General features: G+C 41.1%; 1 protein-coding gene across 1 annotated transcript; it reads right to left on the bottom strand.

The window, feature by feature from the left end:
• Nucleotides 1-943: 943 nt before the first annotated feature.
• On the bottom strand, nt 944-27,175 carry PEX3 (peroxisomal biogenesis factor 3). The gene is made up of 12 exons (XM_065401095.1): nt 27,080-27,175; nt 19,988-20,119; nt 16,699-16,780; nt 13,471-13,514; nt 11,127-11,251; nt 8,838-8,904; nt 8,682-8,736; nt 8,221-8,389; nt 5,854-5,924; nt 4,434-4,556; nt 2,334-2,430; nt 944-1,872 (listed from the first exon to the last, which is right to left on the bottom strand). The coding sequence occupies exons 1-12, from the start codon at nt 27,150-27,152 to the stop codon at nt 1,789-1,791; spliced, it is 1,122 nt and encodes a 373-aa protein (XP_065257167.1). The 5' UTR covers nt 27,153-27,175; the 3' UTR covers nt 944-1,788.
• Between the last annotated feature and the right edge of the window lie 134 nt (nt 27,176-27,309).

Raw genomic sequence — 27,309 nt, 5'->3', positions numbered from 1 at the left:
GCCATGTGCAGCTGTGACACCAAAAAGGCCCCGTGGGCCAATCAAAATTGATCTTTGGGTAATCAGTATCTGCTGTCCTACTCTTAACAGGACTGTGGTATTGAACATGGTATAAGTGCCTAGGCAGAATTCTAAATCAAGGAAGAGATTAACTAGGCTGTTCTCACAGCCTTCAGAAGAGTCAAAGTCCACTACAACTTGTTTTGTCAAAGACATTTGTAAAGAAGCTTCAGTGCCACATTTCATTTCTAGAGAGCTAGGGAAGTTAGTACAGTAGTAGCGTCTATCTTACTGCAGAAATATTCATCATTGTCTATAGTCCATTGTATATCCTATCCTGGGCAGCAATCCTGCAAAGAGTTACGCACATCCATAGCATTACATACTGAGTAGTTGCACTGATTTTAATAGGAGTACTCACAACATATAAAGTTATGCGTGTGCTTAAGTCTTTTCAAGATCAGGGCTTTAGTCTGACTGGCTGCAAGTAACATTAGACTAGGAAAATCATGTAGGTGTAAGTATTTCAAGCAGCTCCCATAGGTGAGGAATTTAACACAAAATCTTAACTAAATTTCACATGTAAAAATATTTACTGTTTTTTTACAGTAAAATTTAGGAGACTGAATAGGAATAGGCCTGAGTTACAAAATCTGCACTTCTGCTATAGTGATGGGCATATTAAAAGTCTGAGTGGTGAATTGATGTTATGCACCTGTGCTGTGTGGTTCATTTAGCTATTCTTAAGAGTTAGTAGGGCTGCTGTAGTTTCTCTTATTTATGCTGATTGGGTTTTTAAATAAGTGCCTCGTGTGGACTTATAAATTCATATGTACTTGAAAATTGCTCTCCAGTAGTCCTACCTTATGGGCCAAAGAATTATATTTTTCTAGTCTTTGCAAATTTCTGCAGGAAACTAATGAAAATAAATGCAAGACTACTATAATATAGAGAAATTTATTTTGATATATGTAAAGTTTTAAAATGGTGGTCTATTTAGGTATAGACATTCTTTTATGTTGGTAAAATTATTGCACACAAATTTTACATTAAAATTCTTTATTGCAATACAGACAGTGTACTGGGATCAAAATTAATACAAAGTAAGATAAAATATTTACAAATGTGTACATCGATAGCTGTTCATCAACAGCATAAACACAATAGACCCTCTAAAAATCAATGTATTCTAAGTCTTCAGCAAGAAGGCAAGCACCCAGAACTTTGGTCAGGCATCTGCATCAGTTGGCAGAGACTTTGTTTTTGACTCTGGAATATTAAATTCTCCAGGATGGCATTTATAGTATTGAGGAAAGAAGGGTTTTTAAAAGTTTTTGTAGCGGAAGGAGAGAGAAGCCTGACTTCACCCATCTTACTGTCAGTTGCAGTTTCTAGAGTTTTATGATTAGAGATTGCTTCTTCCAAAATACACCACATCCGAAGCAAGTCAGTTTTAATAACTGTAGGTATCTTAATAATGGCCTTTTGTGTACAATAAAAGTAGTTCTAAATGAGTTAATTAAATACAGCTGAAACCTTCTTAATGCAAAGTCTTAGGGAAATAGTGATTCTTCCAACAAGAACAAGTTTTTAATCAGGTGTTGTAAGCAGGATTCTATTATATAAACAATAGCGGGTGCATTTCCAAGTATTTCAATAAGTGTATTCTTTCTGAAGGTCTAGCAACCCTACGCCATTATGAAATTAACCAAAATCCTTAAGTTCCCACCTGGTATTCACAAGGGATGTACTATATAAAGACATGAACTGTTCCTTTTGATGCACAGTTCACTTCTCTAATTGTTGAGAAGAACTAAAAGCTTCATACACATTAGCAGCAAAGTCTTTCATTTGTTCCATCATCAACAAGTCCTGGAAGAAGATGGAAGTAAAAAATAACTAGTTTAAGAAGCATCACCTTTTCTTGCTGAAGTACTTTGTCATGTTTAACATGTGTGAGTCTGATACCAGAAAGTGTTGAGTTTTTTTACTCAAATATAAAAGTTTGTCACATTTGAAAACCAAAATTGTGATCAGAATCGCCAAAGGAGTCTGATCAAGAGATTAGTCTGCATTCCCCATTTCCCACCATCCTTCCCTTCTTCTCCCCGGTCCCCTCCCTACCCCCCACTGACAACAGCAGGTGGCAGGGATGAGTGAGAGAGAGAGGGGCCTTTTTTTGGGAGAGGGAGCCTTTTCTTAAAAGAAACTGAACTAAAACTCATCACATGAGAATTGGGCAACATTGTTAAATGCAACATGTTATATCAAAACTATGAATATTTTAGCAGACTTGGGATACTTTTAAGATACTAAGTACAAAGGCTTCTTACCTGAATAAAGTGACTAGGGGTTTCACTGCACACTGAATGGATCTGTCCGTTTATGATGGGTATTATCTTTGCCAAAGGAAGACTGACACTGGAGAGACTAGAAGGAATAAAAACCACACAAGAGGGCAGGCATAAGCTCCTTTTTATATTGCAAAAACGATATATAAACTCTTTGGGATAGCTACAACTCTGAAGAAGTAACTTCCATTTCTTTTACCCTTAAAAGAGTAAGTTTCAGATTTTCATTGTGTGTGGATTTAAGTTTACTTATTTGTTCTTTATCAGGTCTTTTGTTAAAAAGCACACATATAGAGAACAACCACAACAAGCAGCAACTGGTCTGTTGGTGACTGTATTCCATTCAACAACATAGGTGTGTCACATGTAGCAAGAACTATAGTTCAACCAAAGTTTGTACCGACTATATCACTAGCGATGTCAGTTTGCAGTCCTATCCTCTTCCAAATACTATTGGAGGTAGCGTGAGGAGTCAAGCAGGATAGATGGGAGATTAATAGCAATCAAAAATATTACAGTAATTGTAATAATTTAAATAAGTGATACTTAAGGGGACTATCAAGCATTTTTAAATAAATCACAGTTCTGCTTTTTTGTTATTGACAATGATCATCTGTTTTTCTCATCTGAAAATCATTTTTAGAACTGGATGAGTGTGGCGTTTTCAGATAAGATGTTTTGCCATTGATTTCAGTGTAGCCAGGATTTCACCCAAAAAGTACACAGATTTCATTTTCATCTTATTACTAAATATAACAAAGTAATAAAGCCCCTCCACATCCCCCTTTCAGTCAGCCTCAACGCTCAATCCTGCACTGAGACAGATCTTTGTAAGCAGATCCCTGTACACACGTAGAGCCTCACTGAAACCAACTGGGCTCTCACTAGGTGCAGGTGTTTGCCTACATGCCCCCCATTGCAGGATCAGGGCATAAAGAGTGTGTTATAAGGGAAGTGCTATTAAGTCAAGCTCCCTTGGAAATGCCCACAATTTATCTATTCTGATAAGTATTTCAGCTATAAAATGACCCCATATTCTGTGTTTATCCTGTGTGGGTTTTTTTAAATCCACTTTGCCTTTCAGCATCCACTCTTCCAGGAAGGACCTATTCTGTATTCAACACACTCCAATTATTGTACAGCACTGTGTACTCTGACAGTATTATACATGGAACGTAGTTCAGAAGGGGTTAAACTAAGCATCTGGGAGTCAAGGAGTGAAACTTCGTGTCAGAAAGAGTGCTAAAACAAAGTTTTATAAGGAGGAGGGAGTGTGTTAAGAGGTAGGGGATTAAAACAGACAATGGCATCACAACAGGGATGAGTCTGGCCCAGTGGCTAGGCAGGATCACCTGTAGGGCTCTGAACTCAGGGTTTGTAAAAACTATTGCTAAAATAATTATAAAAATAAATAAAATGTAAGGAGTCTATTAGAAGAGGCACTAGACTCCAGATTTTTTAATAGCTCATTATAATAATACACCATGCAAATGAAGAACTTCAGGATCTACAAGTACTAAGGTAGCGTGTATTTGGTGGGGGAGGGGCATGGCAACTCCTGACTGACTTCATGCCAGTTATTGAAGAGATCTGGAAATGGTAAGTAAAACAAAATGAAGAACTTGTCTGCCAAAACTAACTCTCTCTTCCACCCAGTGTGTTTGGTATTTTCCCTGAAGTATCACCTCCCATTGTTCCAATAGTTGCTACCAGCAGAGTAAATTCTAAATAAGTCAAAATATAATTAGTGAGGCGGCACGCTCTAGCAGACTAAGCGCAGGATAGAGAGCCAAGAACTTCCAAATTCTAGTTTTAACGCTGCAACTGACTGTGTGGGACCTTAGTCAAATCACAGCTTATATTGCTGTTTTCTCACCTGTAAAATGGCAAAGCTAGTACTTTTCTACCTCACTAAAGTGAGTAAAATCCATGTTTGTTTATGAAGTGCTATAATTCTTCATCACCAGTTACTTCCATTTATAAAGGGGCCATGGAATCTATTACCATTTGCAGAGTTTACTGTGAAGTGAAAAGCATAATCAAGACAGAAAGCACATAAAATACCATCAAACTAATATTTACCTATTTACAGAGCCACTCTGACATAGGTCCTGTTCAGTGGGTCTAAAGAACTCTGCCATATTGTCCAATAGTCGACTGAATCCTCTGTTTAAACAGGTGCTCAAAACTGTACTAAAATCTGGGCTGTAAAAAAAAAAAAAAAAAGTTTTTAAAACTTGCTGTTCTTGTTCCTAATATGTAGTTCTTCACATTTTAAAAAATACACCCATAGGCACCCCTCCAACAATATGGATGCGTATCCCATAAATTAAAGTTTACAACAGAGACAAAGGACTGCTCATAAATTCATCTTCCTCAGCTCACCAAACAGATGGCCTTTGCAGCATGTCCAGAAGATTAATAAGTATGGGTTCTGGCAGATCCAGGTTCCAAAAAGGGGGGGGGGGGGAGAAAAAGGACACAGAACACCCTGCCAACAGTTCCCTCTCATTTCTATTGAGGCAATTCCATCTTGAGCACCAGTGCTGTTCTCAATTGTGGCAGTATACTACAGAGAGAGAGAGACCAAGTCCCAAACCATTTAGGTCTTTACAGTTATAACCAACACATTGAACTCCACCTGTAAGCTGAATAAAAGCCAGTGCAGATCAAGCATTTCTAAAGCATTTATCACTAATATAGGAGAACTAGAACTTCAATAATCATTACTTAGTGCTAAGATACTGTGGTGATGGGCGCAATAAAATCCCCAAGACCTCTAGAAGATCAATTAAAAGAACAGCCTGCCCATAGTTCAGTGCTTCAATGTCTGTCAACATTTTCAATGCAAAATCCCTCACTTTTATAACTCCCTTGTAAAAGAAAAACATTTAATGCACTGCTAAAACCCTGCATAAAAAAAAAGTGTTAATTGGAATCCATTTAAAAATGGAATCTGAAAAAGAAAATTAAGCCCAAATTTCTGCACTTTTACATAAGAGTAAGAGTGGAGGAAAGCCATTGATTTGTGAAACAACTCTGGACTTACATTGATTTAACAGAGAAGAGAAGTTGGCCCAAGTTATTGTAGAACCACAGAAAATGGGGGGTGGGTGGGGGGGGGGGGAAGAGGAGAAGACCTGTCATGTCAGCTTGTCACTGCAAGATTATTTCTTGCAAGTATATTTTCTAGTGATGTGTCTAGTAATGTTTACAGTGATTAATCAGAATTTTTTGTTTTTAAAAGCTAAAGCTTAGTTTTTCAAAAAGGTCCAATGAGTTCGGTATTCAAATCCCACTGAATTTGAGCACTCAACCCCCTTAGGCACTTTTGAAAATGGCAGCCTAAAAGCCTTTAGCTCATTAATTTTAATATAGTGTTAATAATTTAAGGGTCAAATTTTATGAGGGGAACAACCACCACCATAGGTACATATATGAAAATTGCAATTATGATAATTTTTAATGCTAATACAGATTACAGCACAGGTTATCACTATACCTTTCCAACATATCTCTGGTTTCATTAAGTAATTTAATAGTAGCAACATCTCTTTCTGTAAGTCCACAGGCCTAGAAAAAGCAAACAAAACATCCAACTTAATAGGAACTCCATTAGCAACTGGAATACAGTTAGACTACAAATATAATGGTCTGGTTTTGAAGTCACTGTTGCAGAACCAGGCTGGTAATACACATGCACCTAGCGTTCATTTCAAAAATTTAGTAAAGTGGGAATAAGTGACCCAGGGACCGCTTGGTACCAACTGGTAGAGTGCACAGGGGGTGCAAAGTGCTTTACAGGGATCCCCTGGGTCAGAAATCTGTAGTTGACTGATGGTGGCATTTGAGATCTCTAATAAGAGCCAGTAGTAGCCCACTGGTTGTCATAATCATTGCAAAATATATGTACAGATATTTATGGAGCTATACTGAAAATTATATTCGCAGTGTCTTGGAATTAAGGCAGGTCACCAGAAGGTGACATATCTCAGAAATGTTCCTTTCAGGCAAGAGGCAAGACACCTATCTCCATGGCCATTTGCGTTTTGTGTATTATATACCTACATGCACAATGAATCAGGTGCGGACTGAGAGACTGCAAAATCTACAAGAACAAACAAACAGCAGGGAAGGTGTCTGGTTTATGAATAAAGACAAAGGTATATCTGTTCCGGTATATCTTGGAGCGCAAGAAGACATATTGAATCCTTCACCTAGAAAACAAACTGACAGTGTTCTAGTCTCATGAAAAATGTCGCAGCTAGCCTGTGCTACAAAGATTTTGGGTGAGCAATACTTTATTAGACATGAGAGTATCATCTTAATTAAGTCTAGGCACTAGAACGTGTATTATGATTTTATTTTATATGTAACCATTTGTTTCCAAATACTACTGCTTGCTGCTACTTGAATCTCTATGCTTTGTTAAATAGACTTCTACAGTAGAACCTCAGAGTTACAAACACCAGAGTTATTAACTGATCAGTCAACCGCACACCTCATTTGGAACCGGAAGTATGCAATCAGGCAGCAGCAGAGACAAAAAAAAAAAGCAAATACAGTACAGTACTGTGTTAAACATACCCTTTATTTTTGTAGTAGTGTAAGTATAAAAAAGATTTGACAAGGTAAGGAAACTGTTTCTGTGCTTGTTTCATTTAAATTAAGATGGTTAAAAGCAGAATTTTTCTGCATAGTAAAATTTCAAAGCTGTATTAAGTCAATGTTCGGTTGTAAACTTTTCAAAGAACCACCATAACATTTTGTTCAGAGTTACAAACAACCTCCATTCTGAAGGTGTTTGTAACTCTGAGGTTCTACTGTACTTGAGTTCGCTATAAAGCTATTAAGGGCTGTGTGTAAAGCAGAGTGGTGATCTGAGGTGGAAGTGGTAAACTGAAGTGTACCGTTTCTTTGAAGGAAGCAGTGGATTTGTAAATACTGCGAGTGTCCAGTGGACCAGGGGCTGGACACTCAGATGCTAGGAGATCTTGGGAGTTGGGGTATGCCAATCACTAATCTGTAGAGTGACAGTGAGGCCAAGAGGGCAGTGCTTGTGTTGTCAATGGCCAGTGGGGTTGGGAAGCTGACCCATGGCAAGCACAGACAAGGCTTCCTCGTGCTAAGGGTAGGTAGCCTCACAGTGAACATCCCATGAACGAAAAAAATAAGGGTGCAAATATCAGAGCAACAGGGAAAGGGGAGAGAAGTCAAGCCAAAAATGTAATACAGTAAAATCATTGTAACAAATGTCCAACTGGAAACCGAGTTTTAAATCGTGATCAAGTCTCTTTATAATCTCTGTGTGCGCAGAAGCATTCACTAATTTTATCACTGCTGTTTCCTTTCAGAAAGTTTACTGGGAAACAGAGTAACTTAGCGAGATATTCTCTACTCCTTAGCCCTCTAAAGTTGAATAATTCAACACGTTTATATTTAGTCATTTAACATGAGATGAGCATCTTATCGCCCGCTATGGCGAAAGTTTATTTCTTAAAACTAGTTTTATATCAAGTTAAGAGCTGAATCTCCTCTCAATGTGAGATGTGGATTAGATATGTAACTATGATGCTGGCAAACTTCAGGAAGTTTGGAAAACTGTTTTAGTGAAACAACTGATTGCCATTGAAGTTTTCTTCTTCTTTTCTCCATGCTGGAGGATGAAATTGAGATTAGAATAAAAAGCAATTCTGTTTTAACTCTTCTAGTCTATTAATTACATTGCCTAGATTAAAGAAACCACGACACTTGACTTAATATGAAGTAACTGGCATCGGCTCTCATTAAGGGTACAGTTACCATGCTACAACAATAATGTGGTGCACAAAATAGAACAAAAATGATGCACATAAAATTAAACAAGTACCTGGGTGGCTAATGGGTTTTCTTCATCTGGCATCATATAATGACACAACAGAGATCTAGATCCAATCTTATCTGAGTGGGACAAATCTTTATGCTGTTCTATCAACTTTCTGATTTCTTTAAGTTTCTGCTCCAACTCCAAAAGAGACAGAGTATGTTTAAGAGAAACACTGTGGAAATAAAGGACTAAAATGTTAATTGCAGAGCCAATAACACAGATTTCATTTATTTGCTTGTGACAAAATTACATTCAAACAACAACAATCACCATATTTAGATATTGATCAACCCAGAAATCTGTTGCAACAAGCTAAGCCTGCCAATGCACATTAATAGATAAATCAGGAATTTTCAGATACTATTTGCAAATCATAAAGTTTCCTCATTTTAATATTTTTACCCCCGACACACTATTTGGAAGCAACCACCATGGAAAAGATGGAAAAAAACAGTCACCTTTACCTTCCAAACACTTTCTGCACAGCTTGTTTAACTACAGTTATTAACTCAGTCAGACCTATGGGCAGAAAAAAGGTACCAAAAATGATTCAAGTCTCATTTGTTGAAATATTGCATACAATGGCATGATATAAAAATAGTAGTTTACAAGTGTCATACCATCTCCTAGAAGGTGTTGAATACTTGATAAATATTGCTGTTGGACTTCAGGGGGAGCTAGAAGCATCTGTAAAGAAAATTTTTTTTTTAATGATGTGCCAGCCACTAATATAGATTAATGCATGAGTCCTCCTCCTTTGCTTTCATGCAGGTTGTAGTCATTCTGGATGTGGATTTTCCTCTCCCAAGTCCTTCCAACACCATAGGTGGGTTTTCCCCAGATCCTTCGAATATCATGCATGGGCTTCCCCAACTCTGCCTCACTGGTGAGGCACCATCTTTCTTCCAGACCTCAGTAGTTTCACAGCATGGAACAGGGTAGAACAAAGACTTCCTCAAAGGAAAATTGGGAAGAAGAGCTAAAAACATCTTCTGCAGCACATCCATTCTTTAGCAGCAGGTCATTGTGCTCATCCTTCCTCTCCCAGCCTTGTGTAGAATTGCTACACACAAGCCCGAGCAAAAGATGGGAGCAGCCAATCTAATTTAGCAACCCCTGCCCCACTGGGGACTCTGAGGAACAGCAGGACTGCTCCTATTTGTCCTAGGACACCCAAGAAGAGAACCTCCAGAGGAAATCAACTCAAACAGGAGCTCACAAGCAGACACACTGGAGGGTGGGAGATGACAAGTCTCTCTCAGACATTCCCCTTTCTCCAATAAAAAGGAGACCCTTTATTCAGGCTATAGCTTCTGCTTCCTTCCATCCTAAAGGATCCTTTTACCTCTCCTCCAAAAAGAGCTTTCTGCAGGCAAGCTCCCTGATTTTTTCCCTCCACTGTATTGTAGGGAGGGCTTCTCCATCCCTAGTGGCAGGAAAAACCTCATCCCTCATTCACCCTTTGCTCAGATAGGAATTCTCCTGAAGAGGGGAAGCTAGAGTTGGAACCAGCCCCCTCTCCACCTTCCTGCTCCTCAGATAACCTCAGGAAAGCCACTCTCATGGAATGGAGTAACATCAACTCAAGTTTCACAAAAGCCTTAAAAGTCTCTTTGGTGAAAAATTCTCAAGACATGAAGCAGAGGCCATCTGCTTTGCTCCAAGGCAACCTCTCAGACTGGATCCTGCCAATCCACTCCACTGCTCAGAAGATGGCAGAAACAGAGAGTGCTTCTTCCGCTACACACCCCTGCTCAAGAACCACCTCAGATTTTACCAACTGGACCCTGACTTCCACCATCTCTGGCCAGGGCCGGCTCCAGTGTTTTTGCTGCCCCAAGCGGCGGGGGAAAAAAAAAAAAAGAAGCCGCGATCGGCGGCACTTCGGCGGCAGGTCTACCACTGCCGCTTCATTCTTCTGTGGCATTTCGGCGGCAGGTCCTTCCCTCCGAGAGGGACTGAGGGACCCGCTGCCGAATTACCGCCGAAAAGCCGGACGTGCCACCCCTCTCCATTGGCCGCCCCAAGCACCTGCTTGCTGTGCTGGTGCCTGGAGCCGGCCCTGTCTCTGGCTGCCTTACTGGAAAGTGGATCCTCCTAAGCCCTGAGGCCTGTCTCTAGAGGCCAACATGTCCCTTTATGACTCTGGAAAGGAAGGTGGAAGGAGCTGTTAGCAATACAGAGGAGCACTCAGATAACTATTAATGCCCACATCTCATGCTTTTAGAGCAGCCATCCAGTAGCTCACTGAGATCTTATCTGACACCCTAGTTGGACCCATTTGTTCCTGTTGGTGACAGCCACAACACAGAAAAGAAAACCAAATCGGTTACCTTGCTAGCTGTTTTCCATGATCTAGCAACACCAGTAAGAACATCCAGTCAATAAGCCTCAAGGGACAACTGGAGTCAGACAACGTGACTAGATAGTCAGTGTTGTAATTAGCCAACCATAATTTTTCTTCAGTTGTGGGAGACTGTAACTTGGGGCAGCCTGCCTATATGCTGGGAGGAACTAGGCATGAAAATCCTGCAACTGGACTACTTACCACAGGCTGGTTTGTCCATACTGATATTGCTATATCTCAGAAAATTAATAAGATAAGAGAAGTGTATATTTAGTTGGGTATTTAATAACAAATAACCCTCTCAATTTGCACCTGTGTTGCTCAGAAAGGGTGTTAGATAAGGTTATTAGTATTTTGTTCAGCCCAGTTTTAGGGGTTTCAAGCAACAGGACTATCACTACTTCCATTGAGAGACTATTCCATAGACTAATACCAGAAGAGTTCTCATACCCCCACTCCTGATTTCAGCCTAAATTTTCCTTTCCATAATTTCATCCCAATATTCCTGGTTATACCCTTTCATCTCTCACTGAATAATTTCTTTTCATGAATAAATACTTACTGTGCCGTTTTTGCAGATTGCTGCATTATCCAGGTAGATGTAACCACCAATAATATTTAATTGGACTCGCAGAAGAACTACAAGCATACATGTACTATACACAGCTACAATGCTTCTGGTAAAACCTTAAAGAGGAAAAAGGAAATAATTTTGAAGTTATATCACTAGGAGGGCAAAGGGGAGCATTCTCCAGAGCTCAATAAGTATCAACTTTCATTTTTACAGTCATTTTTTCATGTCATTGCTTTTCTTAGATCACACACCCCTCAAAGAAAGTTCACAACCTAGATGATCACATAAGTCTAAATATGTACAGTAGTGATAGCTAAAATGCTTAATAAAATTCACAATCATTCACTGTAAAGCAACATGCTAAATTACACTATTAAAATAATTTGCAAAAAGAAAAGATACTGCACAAGTTACCCGAACTACATGCCCTTCCAGCTGATCCCTTTTATTGGGCTAATTAAAAATGCAAAATAGGGTGTTATATTGAAAGTTCCATTCTTCATTAGGCCATGGAAACAAATTTAGAACACTATATTAGACTTCATCATGCAATTCAGACAAAGGCAGCGTAACAAGAAGCCTGCTAACTACCTACGGTAGGGGCTGATATTGCTTAAGAAAGGAAACGGGAACCAGCATTGGCACTGAAGCAGCCAGCCACTAGAGAGGATGTCTGGACAGAAGGGTAAATGAGGCAACTAGGCAGTAAGTCTGCTTGAGTAGCAAGCAATATGAACACGAGAAGAAAAGGACTAGGAAACAGGGAAGGAGAAGGAAGGGACCAGATGGACAAAGTAGCATATATAAGAGAGCTGTAGAAGAGAGAGGAACAGAACCAAAGGGAGTGGAAGATGAAGCAAAGAGAAAAAACAGAACAACACATAGTAGCTAGGAGTCAAGAAGGGGTATTCAACCTTGGCCCAATGGTATTTCACTGCACAACTATTCAGCTATGTATACACTATGGCATCCTTTCCTTTCCCTCTACCCCAAAACACATACAATGATGAAACAAGGGGCTCCGATGGTATGATTGGTTACTATGGAACTTGAGGGGGGGGGGGAAACAAAAATCAGCTGATAGCACGCTTCTCTCAAGTCAGTGGAGAAGTTTTGCTACTTAGGGAGTATGCCATCACCGAATGCCATAATTGGTTATGAGATTCCCCAGTGCATAACCAAGGCCAGGTTTGCATTTGGAATGCTATCATATTGCCTATGGAGTGACAGACATCTAAGCTATATGTCTATTGGACAGTCGTACTTATAATGCTTTTATATGGTTGTAAGACATAAGCAACATATTGCTGCCACATTATGTAACCTGATTAGTTTTATGTGCTCAGTCTTCAGTTTATTTGCAGGATGAAATAGTGGGACGAGATTCCCAATATTGGAATCCTTAATCACTGTTGGATGTCTGGCACTGAAGGCATGCTCAGAAAAGTTCAGCTGCCTTGGTCTGGGTATTTTATTCATAGGCCAACTCAATACACAAGGCCATATTTTATGATCAGCTAAAGCAAGGTATCCAGTTTCATGATGGCAAGTACAAACAATATAAAGATACACTAAAAAACTTGAAAACATGTCAGATTGACCCAGCAACTGGGAAGCAACAGCCCATGTCAGAGCAAGGTGGCGGCAGTTTTGTCATATTGTCATTAACTGCTTTAAAGCAAGGCACCTTAATACCTTATGTGAAAAATCCGAACACCATAGAGCAAGGACACAACAGCTTGCCCTGGTCATGGACAATCTTGTTTGTCCCACATGTAACTGTGTTTGCGATTCTCACATTATGTCGACAATGACATGAGACTCTGGGCTTCAGCAAAATCAACAGCTGATAATACGTACAACTGGCCAACATTTTAGTAGCAATGACGTATTTTTTTTTTGTTCAGGTTCTTATGCTGCGCCTATTGCAGTCGTTTCTGAGCACCTATTTTGGAGATTTTTCACAATGGTGCAGAAGATGTGGCATGCATATTTCTACATTGTTATTCCACTCTTCTCAGGATTTTCATGAGGGTCTTACAGCCTTCCAAGACTCAGTGAGATACTTCAGCTTGGCCTCTGACCCTATGACTTTCCAAAGAGATACAAAACTCTTATCTGTAGCACCTTTCTGTGATGGCTTCTACTGTATAATGTTGCTATGAAGTGTGGTAGAATAGTGACTATATAAACAATATTTGCTGAAGCAACAGCAACCCACTCCTGTGAACTTAAATGGATATGTATATTCTAAAAGGAGAAGAAAAAAGATTTTTTTCAGGCTTATTATGCTACAATAATATGTAAATAAAAATCTTTCATTTTGACTTACTTATTATCTTTAAATCCTCCCATATTTCTAACTTGTTTGGTGGCCTGTTGGGAAAGAAATAATGAAAAATATTAAAAACATTTACATTCAAAAAGAAACTAGAAAGTATTAAAGAAACTAAATGAAATAACAGTGCTGCAAGGCAAGTTTATATAACTACAATAATTATTGAAATTAAGTTTGTGTCCACCATCATTTGTTTGTAGTTCAGGAAGAAGCGTGTCTATAATAAAGAACTACAAAATCCTGGAGGTTTTTCAAAACAACTTTCATGTACCAGATTCATTTTTTTTGGCAATCTGGATTCTGTAGCTCTATTATCTGGTCTGAGTTTATAAGCTTAGTGACTCAGTATTTAAAGAGAAAACCCTGATGATACAGAAAGTGGTGTTGGTGACATGGGCCCAGATCCTATCATTTGTTTCACACAGACAGACACCTACGCCCACCTGGAGCCCCACTGACTTGATGGGGTTCTGGGTGGGTACAGTGCACTGCACTGCTGGACCAGAGTCTCAGTGGTCATATTCCTTCTTCCAAGTCCAACCATTGCCAAGTTTGGCTGTAGGGAGCACAGTTGATGATTTTTAAAGATGAAATGAAGCTCGAAAGATGAAACTGACCAGCTTTTCGTATTTCAGCAGACTTACTAAGGCATGGCACGATCTTAACACACTGAAATATCAGAGAGATGATGTTCCTCTGGGACATCTGTGGAAAAGAAAATGCAACCCCAACTTTTTTTTTTTTTTTAAACCAGGCATGTTATCCCCAATGTCTTGGCCAAATTTAACCCTTATTTATAACCTTAATTCTTCCTCATGTAGCCATGCTTATCTTTAAGCATTGCGGATACAGAATGGCTGTTGCGTTTCAGCCCAGAGATGACAGCATTTCAGTGCTGTGTGAAATGATCCCTGAAAATAACGTGGGAAGTATTTTGTAATTCCTTGGTGTGAAAGGTTACATAAATATCACAGTTTTTATGTAGGAAACAATGAGCTACTCTTTCGTCAGGCTGCAAGAAATTCCAGTAAAATAATAAAATTTAAATTATCATTTTTGATCCCCAATGAACTGTTCTTCACAGGTCTGGCTCTCAACACTTCTGGGCATTTTCATCCTTTTAGAAGAAACACACAGAATTTGGTATTTGTTTAAAATATCAATCAACTGCTCAGTTCTCTAGTAGAAATCATACAACAGACAATGAAATATAATAGGCTATCGAATCTATGACTTTGGTGGACAGATGGAGACACACATTTAGGAAGAGACAGAGGAACGCTATGGCATATGTAACAGCAACTCACACTTATATTTTGCAAAACAGAATAAAGTATCAACAATTTTAAAAACTATGTTTTAAAAAAAATGGAGAGAAAGAAAATCCTACATAAAAAAAAAAAAAAAAAAAACACAAAAAAACATACTAGAGCATTCCTTTAAGCCAGCACATTACAGGGCTTGAAAATATACTTGTCTATTTGTATATAATGAGTACAAAACTTTCCATGCCAAATGGGATGGGGAAGAGGAACCAATGCCATCAACTTTTGCAGAACCTATGTTTTCATCTAAATAGAAAAACTGTTTCTAGAGCTTGTGATTATAAAGATAATCTTTCAGTGTAAACTGATGTGGTCTTTTTAAGTCCCTGGAAACACCTCCAATATCAAGGGACAGAAGAGTAAAAACTGACCAGTCATGTCAGTTTTCACTGTTGCTATTCAGAAGCCTGTTGGAGGCAGCGAAACTGACTAGGATCACATCAACTTTACTCTTATTTCTCTGGAAAGCCATAGTTAGCAGCAGAAGCAAGCACTGGAGTTGTTCACTAGGGAAGACACTGTAAAGGAGTAGCTTGAAGGATGGGAGGTGTTGAGCAAGGAATACAGCGGCAGATCACTTCCCTGGTCACAACAGCCAGGATTGCTCTGGTGTGAGAAAGGAGACCAAGGGCTAGTCTACACTTACCCAGTAGTTCGACGGCTGCGGATCGAAGTTCCGAGTTCGATTTATCGCGTCTGGTGTGGACGCGATAAATCGAACCAGGAAGTGATCCCCGTCGACTGCGGTACTCCAGCTCGGCGAGAGGAGTACCGCGAAGTCGACGGGGGAGCCTGCCTGCCGCGTGTGGACCGCGGTAAATTCGAAGTAAGGTATGTCGAATTCAGCTACGTTATTCATGTAGCTGAATTTGCGTACCTTACTTCGACTTGGGGGGTAAGTGTAGACCAGGCCTAAGATGGAACCTGAATACTCTTGCTCCTATCTGATATTTCTTCTTCTCAGAGTCAGTTTCCTAGGAAGACTGAAGAAATTTTTTCCACAACAATGCTAAAAAAAAGTGCCCAGCTTTTTGTATTTCAGCAGACTTACTAAGGCATGGCACAATCTTAACACACTGAAATATCAGAAAGATGATGTATCCTCTGGGACATCAAGAACTGAAATCTCCATTTCTGCTCCTTTACATGGCATAAGACAGTAGTGTTAGGAAACGGTGGTCCTTTCTATCTACCTGCTATGTACTCTCTTTCACTCCTTCGGTCGAAATGACCACTCATGGACTGAAGAAGTTTGATCGATCTCTGTCAGAGGAAAAGGTGAGAAAGCATCCCTGAATCTCTGGGCAGAGCCCAAGAATACGTAGCTACTTGAAAAACTCTAGCTTTATACCCAATCCAGTCAGTTACTTCATCTCATGATCTGTCTCTCCACAAAAAATAAAACTTACAATCCTATATCCAAGCAAAATTAAATTCAATGCTTCCTCTGCACCAGTGAGCGGGCCGAGGGACGTACTGGCTGCTGCTTCCAGCCGCTCCCATTGGCCTGGAGCAGCGAACCGCGGCCACTGGGATCCACGATCAGCCGAACCTGCGGACGCGGCAGGTAAACAAACCAGCCCGGCCCACCAGGGGCTATCCCTGCACAAGCGGCGAAACAAGTTTGGGAACCACTGTCTTAGACTAGGTGCTGTAGGGCAAGGGTCTTTTCTTCTAATATTGATGAAGTGCCATACACACGAAACTACATAATTAATAATCATTTTATTGTGATATAACGAATATCATAATAGACTGCTGATTCAAGGATCTAGAGAATCAAAATCTCTCATGCTCTTTAAACTGCAAATGCATCACTTAAAGCCCAAATCAGGGAAAATTTGTGACTCAAAATCACTTTGCACAGTTTCTAAGACAAGCTACAAAACATTCTTACCTATTTTTCAGTAAAGATGTGAGGCTTTCAGAATTCAGCTGATGCATTAGGGCATCCTTCAGTGCTGGAAGCATTGACAGCACTATCATTAAAAGAAAATAAATTGGTAAACAAAGAAAAACAGTCAGCCTAAGTGTGTCTACCCTCCTCCCCTCCAATAGTTAAGAATATTTATTTTTGTTTCCTAATTTACAACACACCTGGTAGGTGTGTGTGACTGGAAGGAAGGACAAGATACACAGAAGGGGCTGAAAGTATACTATAGCATGACCATAAGATCTAAGGTTTCCAATCATAATTTAACAAAAGCAAACATTAATTCAATAAGTCTTGTGGAAATCAAACTGGGGTGGCCACTACCCATCTGTTACCACTATTTTTAGAGGTTAAGGCAGGCCCTTTTCAGGTTACATCAAAAAAGAAACATTGCAGTCAAATTTACCAAGTCATTTTAACAGTATGTAAAGTCACAGGGATGGTTTGCTTCAAAGAAGCCCTCGCTTGTTCTATTTACTGATTGGGAACTCCTATTTGTGCAGGAAGAAACAAATTCTCATCAGCCCATCTAACTGCTCATATCAGAGCCTGCTCCGCTTGTCTAGGAACAGCCTTTACAACAGCTCCAGATAGAATATTTCCTACTTCCTAGTGTCTGCATTTGCCTTGTTTATCAAGTGCATGGGTCTATAAACCTCAGCTCCAGGCTAGTTCCCAAGTTGGCTATATTTTGTGCCAGGCTTAATTGGCTGGTCAAGTTAGACTTTTGTTCCAAGTCCTCCTTTTTCTCTCTCAGGTACTTAAATAGCCTACCTTACCGTAGTATCTGAGTGCCTCGCAATCTTTAATGCATTTATCCTCACAACACCCCAGGAAATGGGTAAGTGATATTATCCCCGTTTTACAGATGGGAAACTGAGGCATTGAGTGACTTGCCCAAGATCCCAGAGGAAATCGGTAGTAGAGCATGGAATTGAACTCTGGTTTCCCAAATCTCAGGCTAGGACCCCAACCACTGGGGCATTTTTCTCTTTTTAGATGATTCACAACTGAATACCATACTACCACACACAAACTACCAAATATATAGTTCTTAGGGCTTAAATTATAATTTATGATGCAGTAGAACTCAAAGTATACCAGGTACTTTACAGACATAAGGAAACAGTCAGTACCTCAAAGAGTTATGTATCTGAAAGAAAAAAAAACTGAAGGAAGGTAATAGAACAGAACCCAATATAAACAAAGTGCTCAGGATGCCAACTTGCACACAAATTGTTAGTGCCACTTTTGTGTGTCATTATTTTTACATACAAATAGGAGATATCTAATGATTTGATATATAAAATCTTAAAACGTATACTGTAGCTGGCCCAAAACTAAAATTTGTCTTTCTTCAGTGGAGAAGAAAACACTGAGCTTGTTTCCAAAGAGGAAGGATGCTGCATATCTGCGAGATCTGTTTTATATTTAAAACAAGAAACACATAAAAGGGATATTGGGAGCCAACTTCCTTTCATCTTTGAAGATCTCAGCGCCAAATTCCTATCCTATTAGGAGGAGGATAAAATGAAAGACAGACATGCACAGTATATAATGATAATGCACACAGAAAGAAAAAAAAAGAAAAAAACCCCTCAGAGATGGTACTTAGTTGTGGTGGATGAGCAGGATAAATAAAACCTAATTTCCTCTGTACAGTCAACCCAGTACTATGATTCTGTTAAGTTAAAAGGAAGTCCAGACTGCTTTCCAAGCACCCTTGGTATCCTCAATCACTTTCAGCAACCCAGGGAGCCATTATGCACTACAAAGGGTGAAGAAAAAAAATGCCTTTCCACCCCTGTGCTATATAAATAACCTTGAACCACTTAAGGTCCTGTGGCACCTTTAAGACTAACCGAAGTATTGGGAGCATAAGCTTTCGTGGGTAAGAACCTCACTTCTTCAGATGCAAGTAATGGAAATCTCCAGAGGCAGGTATAAATCAGTATGGAGATAACGAGGTTAGTTCAGTCAGGGAGGGTGAGGTGCTCTGCTAGCAGTTGAGGTGTGAACACCAAGGGAGGAGAAACTGCTTCTGTAGTTGGATAGCCATTCACAGTCTTTGTTTAATCCTGATCTGATGGTGTCAAATTTGCAAATGAACTGGAGCTCAGCAGTTTCTCTTTGGAGTCTGGTCCTGAAGTTTTTTTGCTGTAAGATGGCTACCTTTACATCTGCTATTGTGTGTCCAGGGAGGTTGAAGTGTTCTCCTACAGGTTTTTGTATATTGCCATTCCTGATATCTGACTTGTGTCCACAAGTCAGATATCAGGAATGGCAATATACAAAAACCTGTAGGAGAACACTTCAACCTCCCTGGACACACAATAGCAGATGTAAAGGTAGCCATCTTACAGCAAAAAAACTTCAGGACCAGACTCCAAAGAGAAACTGCTGAGCTCCAGTTCATTTGCAAATTTGACACCATCAGATCAGGATTAAACAAAGACTGTGAATGGCTATCCAACTACAGAAGCAGTTTCTCCTCCCTTGGTGTTCACACCTCAACTGCTAGCAGAGCACCTCACCCTCCCTGACTGAACTAACCTCGTTATCTCCATACTGATTTATACCTGCCTCTGGAGATTTCCATTACTTGCATCTGAAGAAGTGAGGTTCTTACCCACGAAAGCTTATGCTCCCAATACTTCGGTTAGTCTTAAAGGTGCCACAGGACCCTCTGTTGCTTTTTACAGATTCAGACTAACACGGCTACCCCTCTGATACTTGAACCACTTGTGAATAAATAATTCCCCATCTCTAAGCTATAGACTATGTTGTAATACAAGAATAATCATCACCACCTTAGTGTTCCACTTTTTAACTGGTCTATTTTCAAAGTTAGGGAATTATTAAACTGCAAAGTTTCTTACTGGATGTACTAAAGGTTATCTGCCAAGTTAATTCTATGTAACTTAATGAGAGTTTGTTTATATTATTACTCTTGGTGGCTTGCTGTAAATCTACCCACCCCTTTACTTTGGCGACCACTTTATTCTTGAATAAGATATTGCTTAGGGACCTTAGAGAATCTTGAACCTACAAAAACTGTAATCTATCTATATTATTATAGAGCCCAATAATACTATTTGGGCTATGCCTTTATAAGACAATTATTCAACACTGATGCTTCTGAGTTCTAACTAGCTGCTGTGTTAATTTTCTCCTTCCATATTGTGGGTTTAAATATATTGTATAAATCCCCAAAGGATTCTTCTTATCAGAAAAATGTATTTGCTTGCCTTACCTGTCATATTGCAGGTCCTCTGATTACTTTCAAAATGATACTGCCTTCGTGCTTGGGCAATATATTCAGCTGCTTCTCTTTCTTGGATTTCTTTAATTTTCCTCTGCCCATATTTTCCCAGTAGGTAGACTCCTATAAAGATATATATATTTTTAAATAACAAGTGGCTTTACAAAATGTCATTAAGCTCCTCCTACTTCTGCCCCTTTGTTCTGTTTTACTACTGTCATAAACAGATAATTAAGGGTTAATGCCTCTTTTACCTGTAAAGGGTTACAAAGCTCACCTAGCCTAGCTGACACCTGACCAGAGGAACCAATGGGGGGATAAGATGTTTCAAAAGAAAGGAGGGAAGTTCCCTTCGTTTAGAGTTTAGTTTAAGTTTTGACAGGAGTGGGAAAGCTCCAGGATTCAGCCTCTTATCAAGTAGTGAGTATTAGTGAAGGAAATAAATAGGTTTATGTTTATTTTCTTTGGCTTGGGCATTAGGGGGTTAATCAAATTGGGTATTCTTTTGTGTAACTAAGTTTTTGCCCAGGGGAACATCCTCTGTGTTTTGAATCTGTTGTCTGTGAGAGTAGCTGGTATGCTAATCTCTCCCAGAGGTTTGTCTTTCACCTTTCTTTTCTTTAATTAAAAGCCTTTTTTTTAAGAACCTGATTGATTTTTCCCTTGTTTTAAGATCCAAGGGGATTGGATCTGGATTCACCAGGAATTGGTGGGGGAAAGGAGGGGGGATGGTTGAATTCTCCTTGTGTTAAGATCCAAAGGTTTGGATCGGTGTTCACCAGGAAATTGGTGACGAAGTCTCTCAAGGCTACCCAGGTCAAGGAGTTAGAACTTGGGAGTGGTGGCAGCAAAACCAGATCTAAACTGGTAATTCAGTTTAGGGGTTCACATGCAGGTCCCCATATCTGTACTCTAAAGTCCAGAGTGGGGGTGAAACCTATGACAACTACCGACCTCTCTCTATTTAACAAAACCACAACATCATATGCTTCTTCGAGATTCTGGGTCTCAACTATTTGGGGTGGAATTTTTCCATAGTACTATTAAAAGCTGGAACTTTAAGTTGAAAATAAAATGCCAGACATAATGCTTTGAATTTATGGAAGAAATATCTTCCAAGCAGAGATTCCTCACAATTTGACAATGGGGCTTTTGGTGTGACTGCAATACAAACAACAAATATTTTAAAAGACTGGAGAATGAAAAGCAGACACAATGTAAAAGTGTGGTAGAAATAAAGGGTGAGTGAGAAAAGTTAAATGCATAAAACCCAAAGAAAAGGGAAAGAGAGTAAGATACAGAAGAAAAGAAAATGGATAGCTCAATTTTAGACAAAAATATTTCATTTGGATATTTGTATGGGCATGGTAGCAAAAAAAGTCAGAAATAAATTCCTCAGCATCTGAAAGTGTAGATGAGTCCTAATATACAGCAGTGATATTAAATCTCTAACTGGGATGAAAATCACAAGGGTTATCAACCACTTGTGGGCCTGGTCAACACTAAAAAGTTAGGTAGACCTGGCTATGTTACTCAGGGTGTGAAAAATTCACGCTGCAGGGCGACACAGTTAAATCGACATAAATCCTGGGTGTAGACAGTGCTAGTCAATGGATAAAGTCTTCCATCAGCCTAGCTACTGCCTTTTGGGGAAGTGGATTACCTACACTGATAGGAAAACCCCTCCCATCACTATAGGGAGTGCATACATTGAAGAGCTACAGTGGTGCCACTGTAGCCGTTTCAAGTGTAGACAACCCTTATTGGCTTCAGGGGTCTGCTATACACAACACATTGCAGGATCAGAGCCCAAGACACCCAGCAGCTGGGATCAAGAAGAAATCTCCCCTTATCTTATAATATTGTAATATGGTACAATTGGCAGAGGACATTATATAGGTGTTCACTGTCCACTGAAACATTTAGCACTGACTAATGGCAAAGACAAGATTCCAGACTTCAGGGGAACTCCTGGACTGTTCCTGCTATGTTTCTATTAAAAAGTCTTTGAGCACTTGTTTCATATCTTGACATTGACAGATTTAAATAACATTAACCACTGATCAGTTGGGGAAAAGCTATTTTTATATTCATTGTACTTGAGCTTGGACATGAACACCACCTTAATCTTAGAATGCTGAAATTTCCTAGACTACAAGCCAAATTGATGTTTTGGAGGACATATATGTATCCAAAGCATTCAGGTCTTAAATACGCTGTTTTGGAGGTATGCAAGTCCTACTAGAGTACAATTTTTTTTGTATTATCACCACTACATAGAGTGCTTCCGCAGACGTGCACAGGCTGAAATTGTGGACAAACAACATCACTTGTCCCATAACCTCAGCCGTACAGAACGCAATGCCATCCACAGCCTCAGAAACAACTCTGACATTATCATCAAAGGGGCTGACAAAGGAGGTGCTGTAGTCATAATGAACAGGTCGGATTATGAACACGAGGCTGCCAGGCAACTCTCCAAGACCACATTCTACAGGCCACTATCCTCTGATCCCACTGAGGAATACCAAAAGAAACTACACCATCTGCTCAAGAAATTCCCAGCTACAGTACGGGAACAAATCTACATGGACACACCCCCAGAACCCCGACCAGGGGTATTCTATCTGCTACCCAAGATCCATAAACCCGGAAACCCTGGACGCCCCATCATCTCAGGCATTGGCACTCTTACAGCAGGATTATCTGGCTATTTGGACTCTCTCCTCAGATCCTACGCTACCAGCACTCCCAGCTATCTTCGAGACACCACCGACTTCCTGAGGAAACTACAATGCCTTGGTGTTCTTCCTGAAAACACCATCCTGGCCACCATGGATGTAGAAGCACTTTACACCAATATTCCACATGAGGATGGACTACAAGCTGTCAGGAACAGTATCCCTGATGAGGCCACAGCACGCCTGGTGGCTGAGCTTTGTGACTTTGTCCTCACCCACAACTACTTCAGATTTGGGGAAAACTTATACCTTCAAGTCAGTGGCACTGCTATGGGTACCCGCATGGCCCCACAGTATGCCAACATTTTTATGGCTGACTTAGAACAACACTTCCTCAGCTCTCGTCCCCTAGTGCCCCTCCTCTACTTGCGCTACATTGATGACATCTTCATCATATGGACCCATGGAAAGGAGGCCCTTGAAGAATTCCACCTGGACTTCAACAATTTCCACCCCACCATCAACCTCAGCCTGGACCAATCCACACAAGAGATCCACTTCCTGGACACTACAGTGCAAATAAGTGATGGTCACATAAACACCACCCTATACCGGAAACCTACTGACCGCTATACGTACCTACATGCCTCCAGCTTCCATCCAAGACACATCACACGATCCATTGTCTACAGCCAAGCCCTAAGATACAACCGAATTTGCTCCAACCCCTCGGACAGAGACAAACACCTACAAGATCTTTATCAAGCATTCGTAAAACTACAATACCCACCTGGGGAAGTGAGGAAACAGATTGACAGAGCAAGACGGGTACCCAGAAATCACCTACTACAGGACAGGCCCAACAAAGACAATAACAGAACACCACTGGCCATCACATACAGCCCCCAGCTAAAACCTCGCCAGCGCATTATCCACGATCTACAACCTATCCTGGAAAATGATCCCTCACTCTCACAGACCTTGGGAGGCAGGCCAGTCCTCGCTTAAGACAACCCCCCAACCTGAAGCAAATACTCACCAGCAACTACACACCACACCACAGAAACACCAACCCAGGAACCAATCCCTGTAGCAAGCCTCGTTGCCTACTCTGTCCCCATATCTACTCTGGCGACACCATCAGAGGACCCAACCACATCAGCCACACCATCAAGGGCTCATTCACCTGCACATCCACTAATGTTATATATGCCATCATGTGCCAGCAATGCCCCTCTGCCATGTACATTGGCCAAACCGGACAGTCCCTCCGCAAAAGAATAAATGGACACAAATCGGACATCAGGAATGGTAACATACATAAGCTAGTAAGTGAACACTTCAATCTCCCTGGTCATTCTATTACAGATTTAAAAGTCACTATCATTGAACAAAAAAACTTCAGAAACAGACTTCAAAGAGAAACAGCAGAACTAAAATTCATTTGCAAATTCAACACCATTAATTTGGGCTTGAATAGGGACTGGGAGTGGCTGGCTCATTACAAAAGCAGCTTTTCCCCTCCTGGAATTGACACCTCCTCATCTATTATTGGGAGTGGACTACAGCCACCCTGATCGAATTGGCCCTGTCAACACTGGTTCTCCACTTGCGAAGTAACTCCCTGCTCTCCATGTGTCAGTATATAATGCCTGCATCTGTAACTTTCACTCTATGCATCTGAAGAAGTGAGGTTTTTACCCACGAAAGCTTATGCCCAAATAAATCTGTTAGTCTTTAAGGTGCCACCAGACTCCTTGTTGTTTTCACTATTACCATAAGCATCACTGCTATTTGACCACATACATGTGTTTTTCTACACTAATTCTCTTTATACAGCTCTTCTCATTGAAGAGAGAATCACAGAACAGTACACAGAACAAGTTTAGATATTGATTCAAAATTCCTCTTGATGCTACAGTGCACTTACAAAGCTGTAAATACAAATCTACACTTCCCCCCCCCAACTGAATCAAGATTCACAGGCTACAAAGTAAATATTTGAAAGAGTAAGAAGATTACTACTATAAACCCAAACAGTATTTAAATGTTGCTCAAGGCTGAAAATCTTTAGTCAATCTAGCTATCTTTACAATAAAGATATGAGCCTGCCCCAGTGTACCCCACCATAATATTTCTGTGCCATGTCAGGGACAGAGATAGAGTTAGGGTGTAAGTTGAGGTCATTTTGCCAAGGGGTTCCTCAGACACAGGCTCCTCCCTCCCCCTGCCCCACCAATAAGGAGCTGATTTTAATATTCAAACTGCTCTAAAACTGACCTGCGCATAGTGATTGTCTGTCCTTAAAATTGGTGTTTCACAAAAGTGGATAGGATAGGTTTTAGGAAAGGGAAAACACCCACTGAGATAAATGGGTCAGTTCACATGTCTCAGAGCTATTATGTTATGCTGTATTCATCTCCATGGGATGGTCTGATCCGCGCCCACCCCAAAGCACATCCCATTGAGATGAAACACTTCACACCTCAGTAATCCTCCTATATTGCAGATTCCCCTATCTCTACCCTATTCCTGAAGTGTGGAATATGAAGTATGGGGCTCCCATCCACTCCCCCTTGCTTTCTCCAGCAGGCAGATGTGCTCCTCATAGCTGCAGGCAGCTGGCAGGAGCGGGGCAGGCAATCACCACTGTGCCAACCCCACCACACCCCCAGACAGTCCAGTTTTTTTCCCAACTGACCCACCCCAACACTTGTAGTCAGGTCCGTTGGGTTACAGGGCTCTACTATGTGGGGAATAGAGGAGCCAGGAGGAAGGCAGAGCTGTTAGTCAAGTGGCTCTGAGATGCCCTCTTGGGATGAGGCCCAGGTACAGGCAGCGATAGCTCTGAGATGCCCTCTGGGAGCAGGACCTGCTAGATCCAGCGGTGTCAAAGCTGGCTCAGGTACAGCTACGCTTGCTGCAATCACACCTCCCAAGTGCAGTGTAGACAACCCTTTGTGTCCCAATCTGCCTTGATAGATGTCTATCCTTCCAGATAAATATAAAGCACTGTGGGGACACAACACACGGGTACTACAGCAGAAGAAACTGTTAGTGTGCTTATATTTGACCACTTGTTGCCAGGTATTACCAGCCCTTAACCCTTGTCTTAAGGACTCCATCCGGAATATCACCCACACTTACCTCTGCCCTGTAGCGTACACTACCAGACTAGCACAAATCCCCACAGCAGGAACAGATTATTGTGTGTAACTAAACTCTGTATTTCCTGTTTTCAGACCTTTAAGTATAGGTGCATTCAACATCCTGGTGGCACAAATGGCACTGCCGGTCAGCTGGGTTAACTAAGTTTTGGGACAATGTATTTTCCATGACTGGGGCTAAAATGAGCGCATGTGGTGTTTTTATCAGTGATGGCAAATGTGCATTTCAGCTAAATACACAGCTATCTTACTGAATTATTGCAATAGTTAGTACTTGAAGGATGATACAAAACATGTAATGGCTTTCCAATGTTGCAGTATGAATTTTGTTAAGCTATCATTAAAAATTTAAATAATTCAAGGTATGTGTTGCTTTCAAGGCCTTCAAGTTAATTCAGATTTACTAATCTAACATAAGCAACTGAATGGGCACAGCCTAAAAATTTTATTTATATTGTTTGCTTCAGCTGATCCTCTTAGTTTCCCCACCAGCAATAGGGGGATCATGGTCCTTGGTAACATTTTAGTAAAAATCAATCACTATGAAAATAAATATTCTAAAATATGAGTTGCCTCACTGGCTACTGTGCCATCATCCTCTCCATATAACTGCAAAGAAAAACTACCACGTAAAAGCCTGTTCTGTCTGCTGTGCATTTTAAAACCACAGATTTTGCATCCCAAAATTATTCATAATGAATCAATTTAAGTAAGTTATATATGAACATGTAACTGTCTTATCCAAACCAGTCACAAGATTCTATTTTTAAAACTGCCTTTCAAGTTAATACTACAAAAGGGTTTTGGGCCGCACCTATTAAAAGGTGTAAGCTTCTAAAGAAAGCCTAGGACAAGGAGCGGAAAGGAAGCATGTCCACCCTACATACGCAACGATGATTTAGCTGCGATATTCCTAAAGCGGGCACGCGGGGCTCCAGGCTGAGCCGAACGGCCTGGCCAGAGAGGTAGCAGGTCCCGGGGAGCTCCCCCCATTCCCTGCAGGGAGCGCCGCGGGGGTGGGACTAGGGTTTCCCGAGCTGGGCAGGAGCCTCTGCACTGACCCTGGGCGCCCTGATCTGAACGCGCCCCCAGGGCAGGGCCCGGCCCCAGACACACACGGGGCACCGCGCAGGGCACGGCTGGGGGTGGGGGGGTCCCGCACCTGCCTCCTGCAAGGGGGAAAGGGGAGTGAGCGAGGCCGGGCGGGAGGCCGAGGCCCGGGGCGGGTCACTCACCGCCCAGGAAGGTGCCCAGGAAGAGACATTTCTTCTTGTGGCGCTTGAGGAAGCTCCACAGGGCTCCCAGCATCCTGCCCTCGGCCCGGCCCGGCCGCCCCCAGCCGGCCCCGCGCCCGGACCAGCCGAGAGAGGCCGCCTCAGCCCCGCGGGTGCCGCCGGGAGGGGCGGGCAGAGGCGGCCGCGCAGACACCGACACGCCCAGGCCGCCTCCCCGCGGTGCCGCCGCC

This window comes from Emys orbicularis, chromosome 3 (genome assembly GCF_028017835.1).
Source record: "Emys orbicularis isolate rEmyOrb1 chromosome 3, rEmyOrb1.hap1, whole genome shotgun sequence".
Classification (NCBI taxonomy): Eukaryota; Metazoa; Chordata; order Testudines; family Emydidae; genus Emys; species Emys orbicularis.
Note: the sequence above shows the minus strand (reverse complement) of the source record. Positions and strands in the feature narration are given on the sequence as shown.